The 22,851-nt window shown below is 38.7% G+C and overlaps 1 protein-coding gene across 1 annotated transcript in view; it reads left to right on the forward strand.

Moving 5' to 3' along the window:
* Positions 1-198: 198 nt before the first annotated feature.
* Positions 199-22,851, forward strand: part of HS2ST1 (heparan sulfate 2-O-sulfotransferase 1) — a 77,459-nt gene continuing 54,806 nt past the window's right edge. Inside the window, exon 1 of the mRNA XM_038143780.1 lies at positions 199-545. Coding sequence (XP_037999708.1) covers positions 422-545 — 124 coding nt within the window. The 5' untranslated portion in view covers positions 199-421. The remainder of the gene's footprint in view (positions 546-22,851) is intronic.

Genomic DNA, 22,851 nt, shown 5'->3' on the forward strand with positions numbered 1-22,851 from the left:
CTCAGCGCGGCGGAGGAGGCGGAGCGATTCCCGCGCCGGGCCAATCGGACCGCGCAAGGGGCGGGGCCGCGGCAGCACCGCCCAATGGCGGGGCGCGGGGCGGGGCCCACCGTGGGGCCCGGCGGCGGCGGCAGGGGCGGGGGCGGGCGCGCGGCCGGGCGTTCGGTTGCCGAGCAGCGCGCGCAGGGCGGGCGGGGCGCGGAGGGGGCCGGGCCGGGCCGGGCCGCGCGGGCGGGGCGGGCGCGCTGCGGGCCGTGCGCGCGGCGATGTGAGAGCGGCGGCGCCGGGCCCTGTCCGCGCCCCGGCCGCGCTCCCTCCGTCCCTCCTCGCCCGCGCCGTCCCCGCGGCTCCCGCCGGCCCCCGCGGGCCGGGCCCCGCGTTATGTCGTGATCCCGGGCGGGCGGCGCTGCTGCTGCTGCTCATGGGGCTGCTCAGGATTATGCTGCCGCCCAAGTTGCAGCTGCTGGCGGTGCTGGTCTTCGGGGTGGCCGTGCTGTTCCTGGAGAACCAGATCCAGAAGCTGGAGGAGTCCCGCGGCAAGCTGGGTGAGCGGCGGCGGGCGCGGCCGGGCGAGGCGCGGGGGGCGGCAGCGCCGGGGCTGAGGGAGCGCGGCCGGGCCGGGGGAGCCCCGCCGGGCGCTGCCCCCGGCTCCGTGCGCTGCCGTGCCCCGGCGCCGCGGGACCCGGTCGGTGCGGGCCGCTCCGCGGGAGGGGCTGTCAGCGGCAGCCTCGGCCTCCGAGTTCATTCGTTTGTTCTGCGAGATCGGGGGACCTGTGGGAGGTCAGTGCCGGCAGGACAAACGCGTCTGTCGTGTCCGAAGGGGTTTGCCGGAGCCGCGGGGCTCGCGGCCGTGGGCAGCGGCGGCCGGCCTGCCCCTGCCTCCTCGGGCACCTGGCGAGGGAGGAGAGCGGCAGCCGCGGTGCCCTAACTGAGGCCGGTGCTGCTGCAGCGAATTGCCATCTTCTTCACATCTGATTTCTAATTCAGACGTTTTACCTACGCTTGGCACTGTAATGGAAAGCACGGTGTAAAGAAAAGAAAGCTACAGACACTGCTCTTAATGACACATGGGAAATCTGTTTACCTCTCAGTTAATGTAGGATGTTATTTTCTGCATTTACTGAGTGTAGTTAGTGATTTCCTAGGCTGTCACTGAGCTATACTTCCGTGAATAGCGGTGAACTAGAAATCTCTTGTGTAAAATTTCTTCTACTTTTCCTGCCTTAAAAGGATATTTTTGGAGTAATATCTGCCTAGTGGGCAACATCTTACTACTTTGTCTGTTGTACAGAAGGCTGCAGAACTTGTAAAGATTTTACATTGCTTAATTAAGGCTCTCCTGGATGTGAAAAAACCCCATTCTCAACCTAGTTTGTGGTGCCTAGGAGCTGTGAAAACAGGGCACTGAGACTTCTGGTGTACACAAGATAAGGAACTGGTTTGCAAACGTTGTGGATTTGCTTTCTCCTATTATTTGACTATACTAAAATATTTACATTATTAACAGTTGGTAATAGTGTAAATTTAAGTTTGTAGGAAGAGAAGTGCACATCGTGTTCCTTCTGGTGTTAACAGTACAAGTGGATTTGAGTGACCTGGGAAGTTTAAGACTGAGTTTTTAACAGAGTCCACATAACTTAATGTTGAGCTGTATGAATGCCATTGGGGTTTTACTTCACAGCATTTCGTTCCCACTCCGTTCTCTCTGAACTGCATATTAGTGATTAGGACCCTGGAAATGGCAGGGGTTGACTGCTTGAGCTGAGGGAGGCCCTTACTCTGCATGCATTTCAGCTGAAAGTTCTTATCACTTATAATCGAGGCTTTTTTTTTTTTTTTGCAAGGTCTCAATAACTGTAAACAAACATTTCAAGAAGAAAATTAATGAAATTGGAAGATAAAGCAAACAAGTGTTGCCATAGTGCTGAAGGTTCAGTGGTACTTTGTATACATCTGCTTTAAAGTGGCTCATAGCCATGGCTTCAATGCTTCTGTTGCTGACAGTGTGTGTTACTTTAGGGAAATCTACCTCCTGGCATTTAAAGAATAACAAAATGTATGTGAGAATAAAGAATTTTGCTGGTAAAACTTCTTCCTCCCTAATATATACACAGTGGACATGTTTAACTTACATATTTAGAGGATTAAAATACTCAAACTGCTTTGGGATCTAATTACTATCTTCTGCTGATTTTATTTCTTGAAGAAAGGGGAAAACTATTGTGAAGTTTCTTAAAAGTAAGATGGAAAGATTTGCTTTGTGTGTAGCTTACTGGTGGCTCTCCAAAACCTGTGGAAGGAGGGGTAAAAGGACTTTCTGCAGCAGCTTTGGACTCATATTCCAGTTTTTAGTCTAAGAGTGTACTTTGTTAAAAAGCTTCTAGCTGTCTGAATGTCTCCCCTGTCACATGTTTGGTATGTATTTTATGACTAGCAAATATTAAGATTTCATTACAGCTGTTTTTTTACCAACATGATTGGTTAGAATTCTGCTGAGCTGCATTATGGAAAATGTTTTTTTCCAGATCCAAGTATTTAATTGGCCTAATGCACTTGAATGCCAGTTTTCCTCCCTGCCCCCTAAAAGAATGCTGTGGGTGTGTGTGGAGCGATACTATGATTTGAGGGTAAGGACAAAGTAGCTCTTTTGGTCTTTCAGGTGTGTTTCAGGGGGTGCTTTATGTCAGAAGTCTTGCTACATGGTGTTTGGGGACTGAGTTTTGAGCTGTGCCATGTGTTTACGTTGATACATTATATGATAAACTGTCATCTTGGAAAGTTCTTGTAAGAGTTAGGCATTGGCTAGGAAAACTAAATTACTTCAGATTTGATAACAAAATAATTGTGCAGTCTTATCAGCAGTTCTAAAAATGTTCAACTGTACTTTCAGACAGAAAGGACTTTATCCAAATCCTTCACATATGAGCAACTCCAAATTCTGTAGTGAACAGTTGCGGGCTTTAATTTCAGTTTAATAATTTCAAATATCATGCCTGTAAAGTGAAATTGGAGCGTGTTTCTGGGTGAAAAAAGAATGGGAACTTCCTTTTTTTCTGTATGACTTTATATGGGTAAACTTGGTCACCCTGGCAGGCTTCTTATTTGAGAAGTAGAGGACATATAAGCAAATGACCATCACAAATGCTGCTGCTGCTTTTTGTGACAAAATTGCTATGATCCTTTAAAATGGTATTTATAAACCTATGGGCTTTTTCATATGAAAAATAACTTCCTAATTAAAAAAGGTAAATCAAATTATTGACTTCTTTGCAACTCTCTACAGGTAGTTTGTAGTGGTGAGATCACAAGCAGAGTGTGAACAATTTGGAATATGTTTTTTGTGAGATTTCTACCTACAGCTATTAAGCTTTCATATTATTTCCAGGTTTACATGATAAATTAGCATGCTCTCCAGACTAAGCTGACCCTAATTGCCAGTGAGAACTTTAATGTTTTTATTTAAGCCTGGTGTAGGTATGTGCCTGTTAGCTCTAGGAATGCACAGCCCTAATAGAGAATGTTGCACATGAAAGGCAAATGTTGAGGTTTCACTTTTGTTCCTGAAACAGAAGAACAGAAATAATGTCTGGCTGCCCCTTTTGAGTTTTGGAATCCTACTGAGTGCAGCTCTGCTTTTGGTGTAAATTGACCAAGCATTTAACATGTTTAATGTGTACCATGCCATCTCCTGCATTGTCATTAGTATTTGTGGTGAGTTGGATCAAAAAAATGATCCAGCTGGCTATAATCCATCCCTATCTTCTCTCCCCAAGATTTTGTAATCTCTTGGTGGGGAGAAGGAAGAAGGGAGTTCTTATGTGTTCTAGTTCTTCAGTTTAAATAATAGTGTTTTACAGCCCCAAGCACCAGAAGCACTTCAGGTTTGGCCAGGGAAATGGGACAAGATGGTGTCTCATTTGAGGATTGAAGTCTGTAGGATTGGTGAGAGAAGGTGAGGGTAGGAGGTGGAGAAGGATTGCTCTTTGATGGGGGGAAATGAAACAATAATGCTGCTTTTTAGCACTTTAGTGATGTTTCCATATTGCATTGCATTTCTCTTTGTGATGGTGTTTCCATATTGCATTGCATTTCTCTTTGTCCGAGAAACAGGATTTACTATAACAAGGAAAGCAAGGATCGAACCTGCTTCAGATCATGTTGAAAAACTTCATAGCTGTAATGTGGGAGTGTTTCTTCTGTTAAGTGATAAACAAAATAATGGCTCTGTTAATAATATCTGTTAATTCAGCACCTTGAATTCAGAGTATTGAAGTGTGTCATTTAAAAGAAATACTTAATATTTTACTTTTTCCTTTTTTTTTGTTTAAAAATCCTTATATAATTTGAGAGGCTAAGCTCTTCTTGTTAGCCCAGGAAAGAAAATTTTATTGATGATTTATTGCCAGATTTAAAAAAAAAAAAAAAAAAATTAAGGTAGCTTCCTAGCGTATGTGACCCTTGATGGGGTAATATCTTTCTAAGCACTGTCTGCCTAATAAACCACTGTTCCCTTGAAGTTAAAGGGTTTAACTTCCCAATGATTAAGTCTTATGCTTTATGGACATAAAAGACTTTGGGATGATGAAATGATAGGCATTTCATGTTTCCTTTATTTAGAAATAAAAAATCTCCTGTCGGTAGGCCTGCCTTTTGCATGTTGTTGGGAAATCCCTCAGAAAATGTATTAAGTTGTCTGTTCTAGTATAGCACGCGTGGTTCTTTAGCACATTGTTCTTTTTGTAATTGAGCATTTATAACGAGGGACATAGAACATTATAAAGAGGAGTCTGTGATTGTTGGCAGGTCTGGCCACACAGCTATGCAAATAATTTCCTAGATTTTTTTTCTAAATATTGCCCTGTTACACAGTAGTTATTATTTGCTATTTGCTGCTGAGTAGCCCAGGGCATTCCTTCAGAAGCTGTTTTATTGTATACTGGGTTTCCTGAAATAAGAATTGTAATGCTGCTTCCTTAGTCCATCCCCATCCATTTCTTGCACTTTGTCTTGCTGGTTTTATCACACTTTTTCACTTGGTTCCCTCTTACTGTTCCCTTTCACCATGCCTCTGGTTGTCCCAGACAGTTTAAGAATAAATTTTAAACTGCTCCATACTACAGTTGTACTTCCCATTGAAAACGGTGTTATTGAGAAATTGTGTAAATTTTGTTCTGCTTTTTATTTATGTTGTTTGTGGGTTTTATATTTCTTTATAGCTTTTTGGGGAATAAATGTTGCAGCTGTTGGTGTTCTATTTTCTGTGAAATTGGTAGTGTGTGAACTTTGACTAGTACAAAACTGTGCACATTCCCAAGCACACATCAAGGCAGCTCAGACTTGCTGATAGGGTTTGTGACTTGATCTCACCCCCTTCTGCTGGTACCCCAACAGCTGGTTCTAACAGTGGAAATAAGAGGCATAACTTTCTAAAATATCTTTCTCCTTCTGAAAGGCTGCATGTGAGAAACTACAATATTGTTGGACCTACTTTGCAAGCATTGTGCTTTTAGTGAAATAACTTGGGAAAATTGGTGATCTGGCAGGGAGATATTTTTGTTAGAGATATTTTGAGGGCTGTTGTGAGAGATTAAGTGAACTTGAGAAAACAGATAAAGCACCTCCAGCCCCTCCAGCCATGGGCAGCAGATGAAGTAATCACCAGGTAAGGCACTCTATCTTTCTGGGCTCTCCATTGAAAAAGGCCAGATTTGGGCTAGTACATATCTATGTTACTTAGTAAAGCACAAATTTAAGTTGAAGAGCACATAGAACTACAATACCATTCTCCATGGAAATCCTGGAAAAGAGACATGTTTGCAATCACCTCTTTAGGACAGAAAAGGCTTGTGGACAGTCAAAGGAATGCCCCATCCCTCGGAGTGTTTAAGGGCAGTTCGATGCCTCTCTGAGCAACCTGAACTAATGAAAGATGTCCCTGCCCATGGTGGGATGTTGAAGTCCCTTCTAACCCAAGCCATTCTATGGTTCTATATACATGTGAAGTGGAAGAAATTGTAGAAATTCTTTTTCTTCTGTATTTCAGAAAACCAACATATTTGAAACTGGATTTTTTTTCTTTGCATAGCTTTGTATTGCCCCTGGGTGTTGAAGTTAGGGACATTAGAGCAGTTCATGAAGAAATAATTTCCATATCTACTGACTGGCAACCATGAGTCACTCACTGCTAGACTTACTCTGGCCAGACTGGTCTTGTCTTCTAATAATGAGCGCCTTCTCTCGAGTTCTTGCTTTTCCTTAGGAAAAAGATGGCTTTTGCATATGGAATCCTCCATGTATTATCACTTCAATGGATCAAAAGGCAGACTTTTTTGTGTAACTGGGTGCAATCTGTAGTTTTGTCACTTATCTAAAGTGTATTTAAACCTTGTCAAAGCAGTATTAAAATAGTGGTAAGAGCTTTGCTTGAAATCTGTTTATGAATCTGAAATACTAGCCTGGCAAGCATAATGAGAGTTCCATGCTGTAGAAAAATAGCTGAACTAGTACGTGTATTTGCATTATTTTTTCAACTGGAAATAAAAGATAAAAGACTGAGTGAAAGGACTCCAGTGTTGAGAGAGGTATCTGAAATTTGGACAGCTGGCTGCAGCCTTTCATAAATATGTACATACTTAGCTGCAATCTGAGGGATAGGCAGTATCTTTTTCAAACCCTCAGCTTCATGTGGTGCTCAAGCCCATCCATTGTGTTGGAATTGTTCACTCCCCTGAAAACTGTGGCTCTGTGAAGTGGTTGTGTTCAAAGCCCAGCATCTTGAGAACAGTGGCATTCAGAGAAGTCTTCACCCACTTAGGAGAGAAAAGCAAATCTCTTTCCTTGCTGAAATTGCCTAGCTGGTTCTTTATTCACCCCCAGCTCCTCCCCACTTGACCTTTTGAGTTCTGGAGAACTCAAGTCCCTCCATTTGGCATTCCTATCACTAATTGCCTTTATCAAAATAACTTCTAATGCTTATTAAGGTTGGTATGCCCAGGCACTTCCCTAAAGATTCCAAGTGTCAATACTCATGGAAGCATTCCTGTGGCACAGATTTGTATGGCTCTGTGTTGGGAATATGCTGACAATCAGGACATGAGTGTTACTGCAGGATGTGCCTGTGAGTGTCAGGGACTGGCTTCATATTGAGTGTCTGCTTGTTACCAAGGGATTATTTCATTGCTATAGTTAAAGCTTTTATGGCTATGAAGTAAGAGCATGCTTTTACCATACAGGTATTGTTTGCAGATGTGTCTGCAGAGAACCCAGCTGCATCCACGTGTGTTTTTATTGTCTCTAGTATTCAGCATATTATTGCTGTCCTTACTTTGCAATATCCTTGTGTCATAGTGGTTTCAATAACATTACTGCTGTAATAATTGTTATTCAAGTTTTCTGGTACTGATAAAATTCATCGTGAGTAGCTAGAAGTCCAGGGCAGTGAAAGAATTAATAAGATAATTAAATTACAAGAAGTATTCGGAAAGAACCTTTCTATCACTTTGGCCCAGTCTTTCTTCCCTTCTTCATGTCCACTTTCTGTATCTGGTTAGAGTTTAAAATGACAGCTGACATCCTTTTTTTTTTCATCAGTTTTCTGTTTAATTCTGAATACTGATTTGTGTTGAAACATATGTAAAACTTAAGTGCTGTTTTGATAAAACAGCTTTTGATGATTTTGAAGTGTTTATGCAAACCTTGTGCATAATTGCTGTAAAGCTGTAAAGAGTGTGGGGATGGGTTCTTAGGTTCCTTAAATTAAAATGCATATATTCTCCATTTACTTCTGTATAGGCTTTTCTCTCAGATGATCTTATTTTCTTCTTCTTTTTTTCTAATATATATATAAATACATAGGTGAGAGAGAGTATGAAGTATACAAATTTATCATACATATAGTCCTATGAAATATAAATATGATCTATATATATATTACTCACCCTCATTGTCTATATTTTCTGATGTTGTAATATAGGACTGATCTTTCTTGGACAGCAAATTGAAAGGCTGTCCATTTCATTTCAGTTTGAAAAAGGTGCAAAAAGACAAGCAATTGGACGGAGATTATGCTTATGCATCTCACTTTCTGCAAAATCAAGGGAGAAATCCAGTTTGATTATTTTTTCCCCTTGAATTTTTCCCTGTATCTCTTTCCTCTTTCAATATTTCTATTATCTTTCTTTCTGGATATTTTGTTGTTGAACATATTCAGGATGATTGCATAAATAGCATATCTGTATTTTCATTGAAATATTTCCATTTCTGTGCATTAATTCTGTGGAGAGCTTGGGAGGAAAGTGAAGTCTCTTTTTGCAAAACATGGAATTTGCAATGGATTTAAATATACTAAATTTTAATCAACAATTCATTATATTAGAGTTGATATTGATCATTCATTCTAAGCAAAAGATTTCACTAATTCTAAAAAGGGTTTAGAAATTTAGAGTAAAAACCAAAAGATAGAATGTGAAAATGATGGAATCTTATTCTGACACATCAAATAGACAAAAAATTGCCTTCCTTATGAAACAAAGCACTAAGATTTTGGCTCCTTCAGCGTTTGAGTGACAGACATAAATTGGGGAGAAGATTTTTTTTTTTGACGATGTGATTTAAAAGTTTTTATTCTTTCAAGAAAAGGGGATTAATATTTACAAAAGTTGAGTCCAGCCATGTCCTCCCATTGTTTGCAGTCAAACTAATATCTCCCAGGGTTTTATTCCCAAGCTGAAGGACAAAAACCCTATACCCTGTCTCCTGACCAAAACACTCGAGCACAAGTGTATGATCACTTTCTGAAGATGTGGTTTTGTACGTGGCACACAAAATAGCTTGTATGAGGATCTGAATTTTTTGAAACAAAGCCATAATGTCAGGGTTTTTGTATCCTGGTGTTGAGTGAAGTGTTTCATTGGTAAAATCTTATTTCAGCTGCACTCCCAGTGAGAAATTCAGAGCCAAGGTTTTTCAGCATCTCATTTGTCAGAAAACCTTCAGCAGTGTGCACTCCTAAAAATTGTGAAAAGATCTTTTCCTGGCAGAATACCTACAATATAACAATATTCTTGATGCATTATCCTATGAACTGAGATGACCATAGCACTAAAATGCTTTCCTGTAATCAAATTTAGTGCCTTTGGGAATATGGAATGCCTTAGAGTTTGCCCCTCTTCTCCCCTCCTTTTTTTTTTTTAATTTAAACCAAATAAAAGACCCTTACAAAGCCTTTGTCCTTATCTGAGAATAATTTAGACTGTTTTAATAGATTTTTAATCAGAGCAGCTATTTTGTATTAAATTTGTTGATTCTGCTAACAAGGCAAGCTTTTGAAGATAAGTACCTAATAAATAGTTTGCTGTTTTATGATGAAGTGCTTAGATCTTGATGTCCAATTTGATGACTTCAGACTGTGTATAGTGGGATTGGACTGAGTATGTTTTTGAACTTTCAAAGATAGCATTTCAAGAGTAGCTGTGTATTTGCTGTTTGAAGACTTCCTGTCATAAAAAATGGCCTTTTGATGTATGAGCATTTAATAGGAATTGGAATGTTTTCTAAATTAACTGTCTTTCTATTTTTATGAAAACAAATATTTTTAAATATACTTCTGGGTGTCTCTCCTTTTGCTGTCCACATTGTTATCCTATGTGCTAATTGCACTGCTGCTGGCGGTTTGAGTGAGGGCAAAACTTGCTCTGGTGTTTTATCAGAGCCTCTTTAGGTTTAAGGTTAACTTCAGCAGGAGTGTCTTTAATATTTTTGTTTGATCAAGCTATAAAAAGCACCTTATAAAATTTCTGGCATGCTGCTTCATTTATACCTGTAAACAAGGGCTTATTGTCTGTGTTGAATGTGTATGCAGTAGTCTAGGTGGTTTTGGCTAAAAGTGCCAGAATGCCTTCCTTTCTAGTTGGGCTAGTAATATTCATTCTGGTCCTTGAACTGCCCCACAGAAATGCATTGTGAGCCAAAAGCACAGGCTGAATGACCAGAAATACCCGTCTAAGCTTACACTTAAACACAGCAGTGTTTATGACCTGTCATGTCTGGTACAATCTTGAATTTCATCTTTGAACCTATTCAATGGCCAAAGCAGTTAGGGTTATCTAAAACCTACACAGAATTCAGGTGGAGCTGCTTTTATTAAAAAAAATTTGCATTTTGAGGAAAGATTTTGGAATGATTAATGAAGTAAAATTTCTAGCAGTCATGGAGGGGCATAGGAGGGCTGGTGAAGTCTCAGAAGAGCTATCCAAGTTAGCAGAGGATGTGTGAAGTGCTCTCTCAGCAGTGTGCCTGGCACTCTGGTGGGAGAATATCACCCCAGTGACAGCCAGGGTAGCAACCAGAGCTGTACCCAGCTCCTCCACCAGCAGGAATCAGAGCTTGGAGCATGAAGTTACAGCACTCTTGATTTTATTCGAGTTTAATGCTTTGGGCCTTAGGCTGCGGAGATGGCATATGTTTGCTTCTGGACTGGAAGGGACAGCCATCCCTTTGTCCAGCCCTGAAAAAAAAGTCAGGCTTCATGGCTGTTCCTGAGGTGTGTGATAAGTGAATTTGAACTAAGGGCAAATTCATCTTGTAGTCACATGGTCAGACATAGAGGAGAATATTAAAAATTACCTTCTGGAGAGTGTAGGAGAAGAAGAAAGGAGGTGTATGTGAGGATCAGTACAACCTTTGCATTTGTGAGCTGCCCACAGTCTTACTGATCCCAACAGAAAGCCAGTGAGTATTGGGGAATATGCTTATTTTCAAGGCTGGCTTCTCTAGTTTAACACTCTAAAAATGTACTTGCTTCTGATTCCTATTGCTTTGTCATTTACCCTCTACAATGCCATTAAACCCTTCTCTCCTTGATAAGAAAAACCAGCATAAAACTGAGGTATTGGTTTAGCACAAAGAAATGATAAATCAAACAGCAAAACATTGAAACGTATCCTCTTCTGGTTTTCCTGTCTGTGCTTTCCAAACCATACTTTGAAAAATATGGTCTCACTGACATGCTTGTGGGGGCATTTTTCTAAACATTTGTGGTTGCTGGAGCAACCCAGAACATTGTTTCTGCTGATTTTTATGTGCCTACTTAAGTGTGATTGCGTAGTGCAGATGTCAAGGCAGTCTTAATAGGAGAATTAAGAAAGAGAAATAGATTATAAATGATTTACATATCAAGTTTAAAGAAAAAAAAAAGTGTGTGAAGGAAGAATGAAGATATTTTAATTAATACAAGGTTTTTTTCCTTGTTTTAATCCATAATAAAAAGCCCTTGGAAACTGAGTGATTAAGGAGCATTGGTGGTGATTTTGTGGAGGTTTTAAATGTGTGCACGCTTGGGGATGGAAGCTTGTGTCAAGGTTGCAGTTGAAAACACATATTGTTTTGCAGTAAGTAATGATATGTAATAAATTTCTTTAACTGGTGCTATAAAATATTCATACAAGATAGTTGTTTTGATGGAAATGATGAGAAAAGGTTTTAAATATTAAGTGAGATTGAAATTTTAGTTTTCAAGAATGAATCTAGGAAAACAGTAAACTTTTTTTAGACTTGCTTCTTCTCATATATCTTAAAACAATGTGGAAATAAAAATAACAAATAATGTGCTTTTTAAATATGAGAAAACCTACTGAATGTCTGACAACATGACACTTAGGCAACAAAATCTGTCAAGTATTCATATAGCAGCAGGAATATGAAATAAAGTGATTGTTCCTATATCTCTTGTACTTAATATATATTAAGTATTTGCATGTAAATATAAACATGATATGGCAGTCTAGAGATAATTACCATGCAAAAGAAATGTATATGAACATCCTCTCAGATATCCAGGAATTGAGTTGGATCAGTTTTCTGGCCTTGATGGAATTGCTTGTCTATAAACTCTGCAAATTCTGTTAAAACCCTTCAACCTTTGCTGTAACAGGTTCCACAATTAAATAGGAACCTAAATTAGCTTTTCTACAGAAAAAGACCTAGTTCTTACAAATACACATCAGGCAGAGCTACCAGGTAGTTTAAAGTTTTACCAGTGGATAACAGTTAACTAAGTAGAGATATAAAACCATAAAAAGAAATTGTTCTTTTTCATTTGGTCAAAACCTTGTTACAATGAATTTGAGGAGCTAAAAAGCCTGTGATGTTTAATAATCAAAATACATTGATTTAAAAATCTGTCTAATCTTGTTCTATTGTGTAATTTCAGTTGCATCCTTCATCATTTTCCTGTGCTATGTAATACAGATGGCAATTTGATTTTAAGCAACTGCGTGCTAAGATGGAATATGGGAATGTGGTGTAGGCTAATGAGTTGTCCATGTCCCTTTGTCCCAGGGGGACCCTCGTAGAGGTTTTCAGTGTTCACTTTGCTTTCAGAGCAAAGGATCTTGGTTTGGGGAAATTTGTAGGTAGAAAGAACATAATGATTTGAGGATAATTATATTCTTAAGTTTATCACTGCTTCCTGTTTGAGCTAAGTGTGTGGTCAAAGTTATCTAAAAGTATCGCAATATTCCTTGAAAAGTGTGGCACTTAAATTATCACCAAATGCAAAGTTTTTAGGAGTTTTCCTGTCATCCAAGAATTGTTAGCGAGTGTCAAAGAGCATGTCAATTAGTTGCCAAAAGCATTCTTGGTAAGTGTAGCTGTTTTTCTCTAACAATTTATTTAGAAAACAAGTAAGTTTACTCTTTTCCAAACTATGACTAAGCTTATTGCAATCATTGCATATCTTAGTGCTATTATTTTATTGTACACTGCTCCTTGACAGCAGCAGTGATCTTACAAAGGTACAAGTTGGTTAGGCTTTCATTTTTTTTTTCATAAAAAATAGCTGATCTAAAACAATCTTCCTAAATTGCACATCAGTACTCAGTAAGCATTCTGTCACTGTAACCTCCAGTACTCATCACAGAGTGCTTGTTACATGAAGCAGTTGTGTTTCCAAACTAGAATCACTCACATTTTGTATGGGGTAGTAGTTAAAGCACTAACAGGATTCTTAGTATTCTAAATTTGATTTTGAGGTAGGCTTGTTTGCTTGTTTGATCTGCAGGCTTATTTCAGGTGAATTTAGAATACTTTGGGTTTTTTTTTTTGTTTTTGGTTTTTTTTTTTAATAAAGGGATGGTTGTGACCAGAAAATGTCAGTGTAAATGTCTTGTACTTGAGAATTGTGTGTGGTAAATGCACATATTGCAGATTCTAGTGGCAGTCTTGTGACTAGGGGGTATTATTTTCTAATAGTTGGAATAAAACTATGCAGTGACACTCTCTTTTATGATTAGTTGATAAAGAGCTAAACTTTGTGTAGAAATGGCTGTTTGGTTTGGTTTTTGGTTTTGGGGTTGTTTTTGTGGGGTGGGGGGGGGGTACGTTATTTCTGGGTTTTTTACATGGACATCCAAGATGAACATTTGCTAATACCAGCTGCTGAAGTGACATTTTCTTTTCTTGCCTTGAGTGGTCTGACAACCACTGGATCAACAAAGTGCACTTGACTTTCCTTGTTTGTGTGTTTTGTGGAAATTTTCCTTTTTATGCTTTATGAGCCTTGGCTACGATGCTAGAATGAAAAACAATTTTATTGAGCTTTTTGCCATTTTACAGGTTGATTCGTGAACCACTGACTGAACAGGACAACTTTTACAGACTGTAAAGGGCAGCCTTTAACATGGAGTAACAATTAAATAAAACAGAGTCTGTTGGGCAGAGTAATTTTCCCATGTTTTAAATAGTCTGTACGTGAAGCAGGGGAAGGTTGGGGCTGCAGGCCTTGGGATGATTCATAGCAAGACAAGCAATGATGTGATGGCAGGAGGTTACTACTGATGCCGTGGGTCACTATAGGCCATCAAGCATGGAAGCCTTCAGTAGCTCTTCTGCCTCTACTCCCCTCTCTGTGCAGTCACAAGGATGTAGCTGATCAGCTTGTGTGTGTGTGTGGAAATGACCAAGTCTTTGTATTTTTAAAATACCCAAAAGAGCCATCCTAATACAGAAACAATACAGTCTATGTGTTTGATCCACGTCCTTCACAAGTGCCTTGCAGGTATGCAACATTACAAACTTGTATATGTACAAAAAGCCACTGTTCATATTTATATTTGAGTTTAAACTTGGTAATTCTTCACAGAATTTGATAAATGTTGCTGTGGAGAATAAACTATATTGGTATCCTTGTGCCACCTGATGGAGACCTGCTTTGTCTCTCTTACCCTGCTAAAGCTACATGAATGAGGGTGCTTACTCAGGCCACTGTAGCCTCTCTGGGGGCATGAGCTTGGCTTCTCTAAGCCTGTTTCTGACCAGCTTTTGATCCACAGCTCACTTGCATTTCTGAAGCATTGCATTTATGATGTTGGTTTAAGCATGAGTCTGTTCATGATGTGTGTTGTTGTCCTGAAGTGACTACAAATAAAGATTTACAGGTCTTATTTCTGTGTCATTTGTTCCACTTCACATTAAATAAAGCAGAAATTTCTTCCCTTGAAATCCTGTAGCCATCCTTCTGCTGAGAGAACCTTTATAGTTTGGCTTAAATGATTTAATGACATATTTTTAGTTATTAGTCCATATGGATTGTTAATTATTTAATAAATTATGTTCAGTATGCATTGAAATGAAACCTTTATAGAGTTAGGTACTTTTTATTTTGATTGGAAGTAAGCTTATTAAACTAACATTTCAGAGGAGAGTGTATGTTGAGAAGACTGATGACTGTTTTGGGGACGGTGTATAATTTCTGTACAGTACCTCATATTAAAGTCATGCTATTAAAGACTTTCCAATGTTTAATATGTGTATGGACAGATAGGTTATGCTTTGTTATTCTACTCCTCAAATAAGCAGTAGTCTGTCAGTCTTAGGAGCTCACTATTTCAAGAATTTAACTTCCTTTTGACACTTCCATGGCTTTTTCCTGGGAGCAACTTCAATGCCACTTACTCAGCAGTAAGTAAAATAAAATCAGCTTAGGAGAGCAGCGTACAGTAAATGTTGCTGGTAACAGAAAAGGCATGTAAAATTGCTTGTGAGATGATAACATTTCATAACATTCTTGAAAACAACCTCTCATATATTGATTTTTCCCATATTTTTTATCCCCCCCATGCAAATATGAAATGTAGTCTTTCAAGGAGTCTTATTTCTTCGTTGAAGACTTGCTGTATTGATCTGAAACCACAGAACTGAAATTGATCATATTTTAACAGTGTTCCTTTTCTAATGACAATATATGGCCTTATGTTTAAGTGGAAATCTTGCTGCAGTATTTCTGTTACTGGAATTTGTGGACCAGCCAGGGAGGGACTTCACTAAAAGCCCCTTATGAGATACTGCAAATGAAATACTTCACTGGCATCTGTGTGAATGGATAGCAGACCTTTGTAGACATGATTCATGGAAGCATACTGCCAGCTTGCTTCAGAATAAAGTGATGGGAGAGGAGAGATTCTGAATAATCCTGTATGAATGAATACAGATTTTTGTGATTTCTTTTTGGTCTGATGCTCCACTTATCACAGGCCAACTAATGAACACACTTCTTGTTAGTGCAACTTTAGGCTTCTTAATAATGATAAATATAAGGAATTTATCTCAGAACAAGAGACAATTTCTCCTTCTCTCCTGCTCCCTTTGCCAGATAATGAAATTAAAAGCTGCTGTGTATTAATTATTCCACATGATAACTATGTTGGGGTTGTTGCAAAGCCTTACTGCCTCTCTAAAAATGTTGTAAATTTAATAAAGTCAGGACTTAAAATTAATGGGAGAACTTTTCCCACTCTCTGAAAAAACTGGAGTGAAAAATTTCATAAGAAAACATACAAAAAGGGTTAGGGTGATTTTTTTCAATATCTGGTTCTGAAAACAAAGGAAGTACAGAAGGTTAGAATAACAGTGTAGAATTTTTGATGCTTTCCAGTCTCACTTGTCCTTTTAACTCTACTGTCATGAACCTGTTGCTTCAGAACATGGCAGAGTGTTTGAATCCCTCAGAGGAAATGAGTTCCAGTCACAAATACCATCTTAAGCTAATTTGGCCTGGGCACTCAAACACAGCACTGTATATGCAGTAATACAATTACTGTATTTTTAGACATAACAACCTGCAGGGTGAGGATAGACAACTGAAAGATGCCAAGAGTCTGTGCAAGCTTGGCTTTAGGAAGAATAGGAACTCACTAGCTCCAAGTAATTTAGAGCCTGTTAAATTTACAGTCTCCGAACAAATTTTTATGTTTTGGGAACTACACAATATAAATTGAACATTAAATCAACAAATAATATAATTGTAGTCCTGTCTGCATGAACAATGTTTTTAAATTCTACTGTAGTGAAATTTATGCCAGGAAAATGGGCCTCCAATCAAACAAATAAACAGAAAACCCATTATGAAAAACTCTGCTTGAAGTTTTGAAAACTTTAAATGTGCAAAATGGTTGTTCTTATCCAGTGCACACAAAAACCAGTTGGTTAATAATTTCACAAATGGTTGGGAAGAAAATGAGTTCAGGATGATGCACTCTTGTGTATCATAAATTCTTGCAGAAAGTGGTATTATCAGGAGAACATAAAACACTAAACAGATGTATTGTTGCATACAAATTATAAAGTCAAGTTCGGCACAGCTTTACTGAAATGAGATAGGAGCTGGACAATGAATTTGATATTCCTTCCCATTGCCTTTGTGCTGTTGCTGTGTTCATCCCAAAAGAAATTGTTACTGTATGGTTTCACAGCACTTTCGCTGAGGAGGACAGTGTTGGTGCCACGCTGACTGAAACGGAATGGTCTCAAAATTGTAGCACCACATAGTAAAAGCTTTTCCAGCTATAGTTTCAGCTGTAAAAAAACCCTGTTGCTTGACCAGTCTTCAGTAAAGCCACATGGTAGGGTTGGATTAAATCTGGGGTGTTTAGTGTCTTGTGAGGAGTAGACTGTTGTTGATAGTGAAACTGATTATCTGGAGTATCCTTCTGCAATTAGATTTCTTAAGTTTCTAATACAGTCACACTGGATACAGTGGTACCCAGGGAATGCTTTTGCATTTTATTCAAGTGTATGTGCACTTTTAAACTTAAATTCTGAAGCAGTCTGTTAAAAAAACCAACCCAAAAAAGGTGCTATTGTTTGAACAGTTTTAATGTATTTTGAATAGCAGAGTTTAAGTCATTGAATGCTGGGGCTGTGTGGGATTTTGAAAAATAACCACATAGTGTGACCTCTGCAGGTGTCTCCTCATTTACATCTGATTTCTGCTCCTTCTAATGCTTTAGAGAGAGGGCTGAATGGTAGCTGAATGAGATTTATAATGTTTTTTAAAAGTGTTTCTAGGTTGTTAATTAGCATGGAAAAATCTGAATCTTTTTAAGACTGTGATTTGAATTGTTAGTCGTATATTTTACTGAACATTAATTCGTAGTTTGAACTTGTGATATCTACTTTCCTGTTTGTTATGAGATTATTGTGCATTGTTTGATGATAATGAGCTTTTCAGGGGAAGAATCTCACAATACCAGATGACTGGTTAATGGCAGGTGAAACTTGTCATGTCTAAATGTATTAAGAGAAAAACAATCCCAAGTTTACATATGTTAAATTCTGATTTGGCTGTCCTCACTGAGGCAGGAGTTTTTGGGGTTACAGAAGTTACCTCTATGGAAACTGCTGATCAGTTCTCAAAAATGGTCAAAAATGCATGTTAAAAACAAATTATGAACCACGTGAGAATATTTTGTTTTCTATTGGATGCAGCAGTTCTGCTGTGTTGGCCTTTCTTGCCCTTCATCATGGAAGAGGTTATAGCAGACTTGGAAAAGATCTGTGACTGCTGAGAATAATTAAAGAAATGAAGCTTTTCCCTATTTAGGGAATGATAAAGTAGACCAAGGGTCACCAGACTTGGGAAAACATCTGAGGAAAGGAATGGTAGGAGCCTGTAACTATGGATAAAGTGAGCAAGGAATCCATATTATACAAGTAGTAGGAAACAATCAAAAGTTAAGTATTGCTTGATAGCCTCAAAAATGCTGAAACAAACTGGTGAACTGTAGAACACAATGCCACAGCATGAAATGATCACTGAAATGCTTAGAAGAACTAGGAGTAGAAAAATAATTCATCTGAAAATTCATTAATAAGTTGCAAGTATGTGGGTGATGTTAAGTACATCAGGAGCATATAACCTTGTGCTTGACCTCTTTTTGTCTTCTCCAGATGTCAGTTGGCCTTTGTCAGAAACAGGGTGTTAGAACCTTGGTCTGAACTAGTGAAGCCCTTCAGGTAATGTATGCACCAGGACACTTCCCCTAAAATACCATGTGTCCCTTAATGTCCCCATTCATCCTTTTCAGGGTATGACTGACAGCTCTTCAGCATTGTGTAGATTTATAGCTTTTACCTCTTCTGAAGGCATATAAAGACTTTTGTTTATCATTAGTCACTTAAATTTCAAGTCAGGTTTAGGAAAAGTTTTGTCAATCCGTTTCTTCCAGGAAGACATGTAGTTTTGCTTTGAAAATGGCATGAAGAAAGGGGGCATTTTCCTTGTTCATTTGGAACCTTTCAGTATTTTGAAATAAAGTCACAGTTTCTTAAAATCTGGATATGGTTGGTCTCGTGTTAAAGCTACTGGATCTTACCGTGTTTTCTACATTCCCTCCTTACAACCCTGCAGTATTTTTCCTCTCTGAAGGTACTTACATCCTCTAGTCATCTCACTTCTCAACCTCTCTGAAAAAACTAAACACATTGAATTCCCTAAGCCTCTCGTTGTAAGGTACCTTTCTGATTCTTGAATCATTTTTATGGCTCTTCGGCTCCGTCATAGTTTTCCACCATCCACTTTAAAGTATGGACAAAAATTGTGTGGAATGTTTCAGCTGCAGGCTCCTCCCTGCCATGTACTTCAGTGTTTTTCCTCTGTTTTGCCTTCCTGACCCATCAGTGGATGCTGTTTGTGATTGCTTCTGTAGCTGCTGATACAGCTGAAGTGGCTGCTTGTGTTAGCAAGGTGCCATGTTCTGACATTTCCCAGTTTTTACTGAAATCGAATAGCAGATAGAACTCTGATAGCAGCATTATATGAAATTGAGAGCAGGGAATTTATCACATTATCTCCAAACTAAAAATGCCAACAAATATTTGCCTTCAATTTATTTGCTAGATAGTAGCAACTTAATTTGTAATTAAGATACAGAGCTTTTATTGTATGGAGATAATAGTATAGCTGTAACCACCAAACTCTTTGAAGAGTTGATACTTGCAGTTTTTAATGATTTATTTTACTGGTAGGAAAATCTAGCATCTACCATCTATCAAATACAGTGAATATATTTAACATGGAGTTTCTAGTTTCAGTCCAAGCTATAGTTTATCAGGCATGGAGCCATTTTTGTTCAACTGTGCTGCTTTTATTTTTGAGCTGTTTTCAGGTTTGTCCAGGTGATACTCAGGGATTCAGAAGGATTTCTGTATAGAGGGCAAATCAGGAAAAAACCCAGCACTTAATTTTAAAGGTCTAAGTAGTATTTGGAGTGTGTTTAAATGTGTGTGAATGTATACACTGCATAATTCCCAGTGTTAAAATGGTATGAAACGTGATAGAACATGTTTTGGGATGAGTGATGGATTACATTCTTAGTGTACTGGTGGAATAAATAATATATTAAGATAACATGTTTCTTTATTTCTTGCAGTTGTACAGTGGAAGAGAAAGCAGCTCACATTTTTATCTCTCAGGTTTTGATTTTTTTCTTCAAATTGCTATAGGGAAAACTGTTTTCCTTATTTTTCCTTGAGAAAGTACTGAGGCTTTTTAGATTTTATAATTGACCAGTCATATTTCTGATGTTTGACTACATTAAATATTTGAAACGTAATTTCTTCTTGAGAGGAGAGCAAGTTACTTTCCTGCCTCAGTGTTTTGATTTCTTTTTGTGATGTGCTTAAGCTGGAGTTGTTTGTAGCTTGTATTTCTGTTCCATAGCTGGTATTGTCTCACATTAGAGATTGGAAACCCTTGTGGTAATATCTCTACATTGAAAACAAGTTATGTATTGTAGCAGCTGCTTTACACTAATATTTATATTTGAGAAGTGAGCTCTTTTAAATTTTAAGAATTGTTCCCATGGCAAAGCAAGTTGCTGTCTATTGTTGCTTCAGATGTAAACTTTTAGAATTATTGGTGAGCTATCTGTGCTCCTAGCTTTAAAATCAAGAGCTTGAATGCAGCTTAGAAAATAATTGCCAGCTTGTTATAATGTGCTTTTTTATGAAGAAATATTGTTGGAGTGCTTTTTGCTTGGACTGAAGTTGTGGCTCTGTATTGAGGACCCTGAGAGATAAAAGTGGATATGCTTTGTCCCTCTGGTTTCCTATGTAGATGTGTTGAATGATGAAGTAGAGCAGCTTATACTTCTGTTCATTTTTTGTGAAATTGAAAATACAGAAACACAGACAATCACAGTTGTAATGCCAAATGTGAGAGCAGTTGCACTGCTTTATTTATGTAACTGTTTTGTTAAAGTTAAGCAGTATTTTGTGATCTTTGGGTTTTTGGTTTTTCTGGAGTCCAGACCATAGCTCAATCCTTTGTCCCTGGGTATTGAGGGTGGTTTTTACAAGAGCACGTGTGTCTGATGTTTACTGTAGCAACCACCACTCTGTGAGGCTGAGACTGCATTTCCTGTGCCTCCTAAGGTGTGGTAAAGGACCTTGCTGGTCTGACTTTAGAGAGACACAGGCAAACCAGTTGGGATATTTGAGAGTCTGATGTCTGCCCAGTAGTACCCCTGGCGTGATTGGAATTGGAACCTCTCACATATTGTTAATGCAGGACTAATGCACAACAAGCAGTTTGCTGTGTTAATGAACAAGATTAAGCCAGTCTTGTGGCTTTATCAGAAGAACAGAGCCTTAATTTTTCAGGTAAAATCTTGTCATAAATGGAACTCTTTGGGCTGGAGGAAAAAACATCAACCAAGTATGTGGCTAAATTTGTGGTTATTCTGGATTGCAAGTATATTTCTCCACAATGAGAAGTACATGGCTTGCATTTTACTTTCATGTTGAAATCATTCAGTTTCTCTTACTTCTCACAGTTTTAAAGAGTAGGGATAGGTAGAAAACTTAAATGTATGCAACATATGGCTGAAATATCACATATACAAGAGATCTAAAAATCAAAGTTGCTGTCTCCATGACAACTGTAGCTGAGCCAAAGAGTTCTTTTCATAAAGACAGCAGTCATGCACAGTGAAAGTTCAGTGTCTGGGAACCTGACTCCTGGGATGCTTTGGGATCCACATATAGATCTGCAGGGAGGTGCTATTTATGTTTGTATCCACTTGGAACTTAAGAGTGTCACTTGTTCCCAGCTCCTGCCTACAAAACACACTGATGGGAGTAGAGTGGTTTTGTGATATCTAATTGAGATGTCTGACATGTTGCAGATGGGAATAGCAAACTAAGAAGTAATGCAACCTTGGCAAAGAGGAATTTTAAATGGAAAATGGGAGGATTTCTGTTTTTAATGTTGTGGGTGAGAGATGATGAGGGCTTTGACCTGTGGCTTTTGCTGATCAGAATTGTTTGTATGAATACTCATAACCAGACTCTTTCTGTGCAAAGACTCTCTGTTGATTACTGGAAAAATTTGGCTATTCAACTTTTCAGCTCTAGTGCCACTATATTGTGGTCATGTCAGGTGGAATTTTATTTTTTCTTCTCTCTGATGCTAGTTATTTATGTCACAAAAAAGGAAAAGTGAATCTTGATCACAGACGGTAAAGATACTGAAAGTGAGTGAACCAATATCCTAACTATGGAGAGTTCTGTATAAACACAGGGTTGCAGTGGTGTATTTATTGCACTTAACTCCCATTTTGTTTGGATTTTAGATTGATAATGTAACAGAAATTTAATGAGATTAGTTACTATTTACCCTATTTTGAGTATCCAGACACAGAGATAAATAAAATGTGGATTAAGCAAATCTGTCTGCAAGTCATTTTCTTTCCTCCAGGCTACCCAGCAGAGGAGCTTTATTTTACCCTATTGAAGCAAATATTTCCAGTCATTTTTTGGCTAGTTTCCAATTTAATCAAAATATGTTTATATTACCTGTTTTATAATTTAAAACTAGTTAAAAGCCCTATTACTTAAAAAGGAAGGATAATAATGATGCTATAGGACACCACAGAGGCCCCAACCCCCCCAATTAAAAAGTAACACTTTTAATTCATGAAAACTCTTAAAAGTGTAATTGAACTTTCTATAAACCCATTACTGTAACTCGTTGCCATTACTTTGATTTGAATAGTTCAAACCTTTTCTACAGGGACAGCCTGTATAATAATAGAACTGTTCCTTTTTTCTGCTCTGGCTTTTCTATATTAATGTATCTCAGTGCCAGTAATGGAGTTTGATCATCATATTTCTGGAATACTAATTCAAGAAAATTTAATCCCCTGGTGATACGACTTAGCCTTTCCAAATGTGCTGTTATAAATCCACATGAGAGCTGAGCTGGTGGTGGCTGGCAGTCAGTGTTAGCACAGTGGATGGAAGCTAAGTGTTTAGAAATCCAGTGTCTCTCTTCATAAAAGAGCTCTGATTCATATTCCCAGATTTTGCTATCTTGGTTTAACTGATACTCTGCCTCTCGGGCCTGACTTTCCAATCTGCCCAAGGTGGAGCTGCATGGCACAGACGGTAAAGGGACTTTGCACCAGCTCATGGAGCCATTCGCACGGCTACTTGTCAAGGCTGGACATGAGCTTCAGGCTGGAGCAGAAGCAGAGTCCCAGCTGAAGGAACAGCAGGCTTTGGATTGGGCACTCGGAC

The sequence above is a fragment of the Motacilla alba genome, chromosome 8, assembly GCF_015832195.1.
Source record: "Motacilla alba alba isolate MOTALB_02 chromosome 8, Motacilla_alba_V1.0_pri, whole genome shotgun sequence".
In the NCBI taxonomy this organism is placed as follows: Eukaryota; Metazoa; Chordata; class Aves; order Passeriformes; family Motacillidae; genus Motacilla; species Motacilla alba.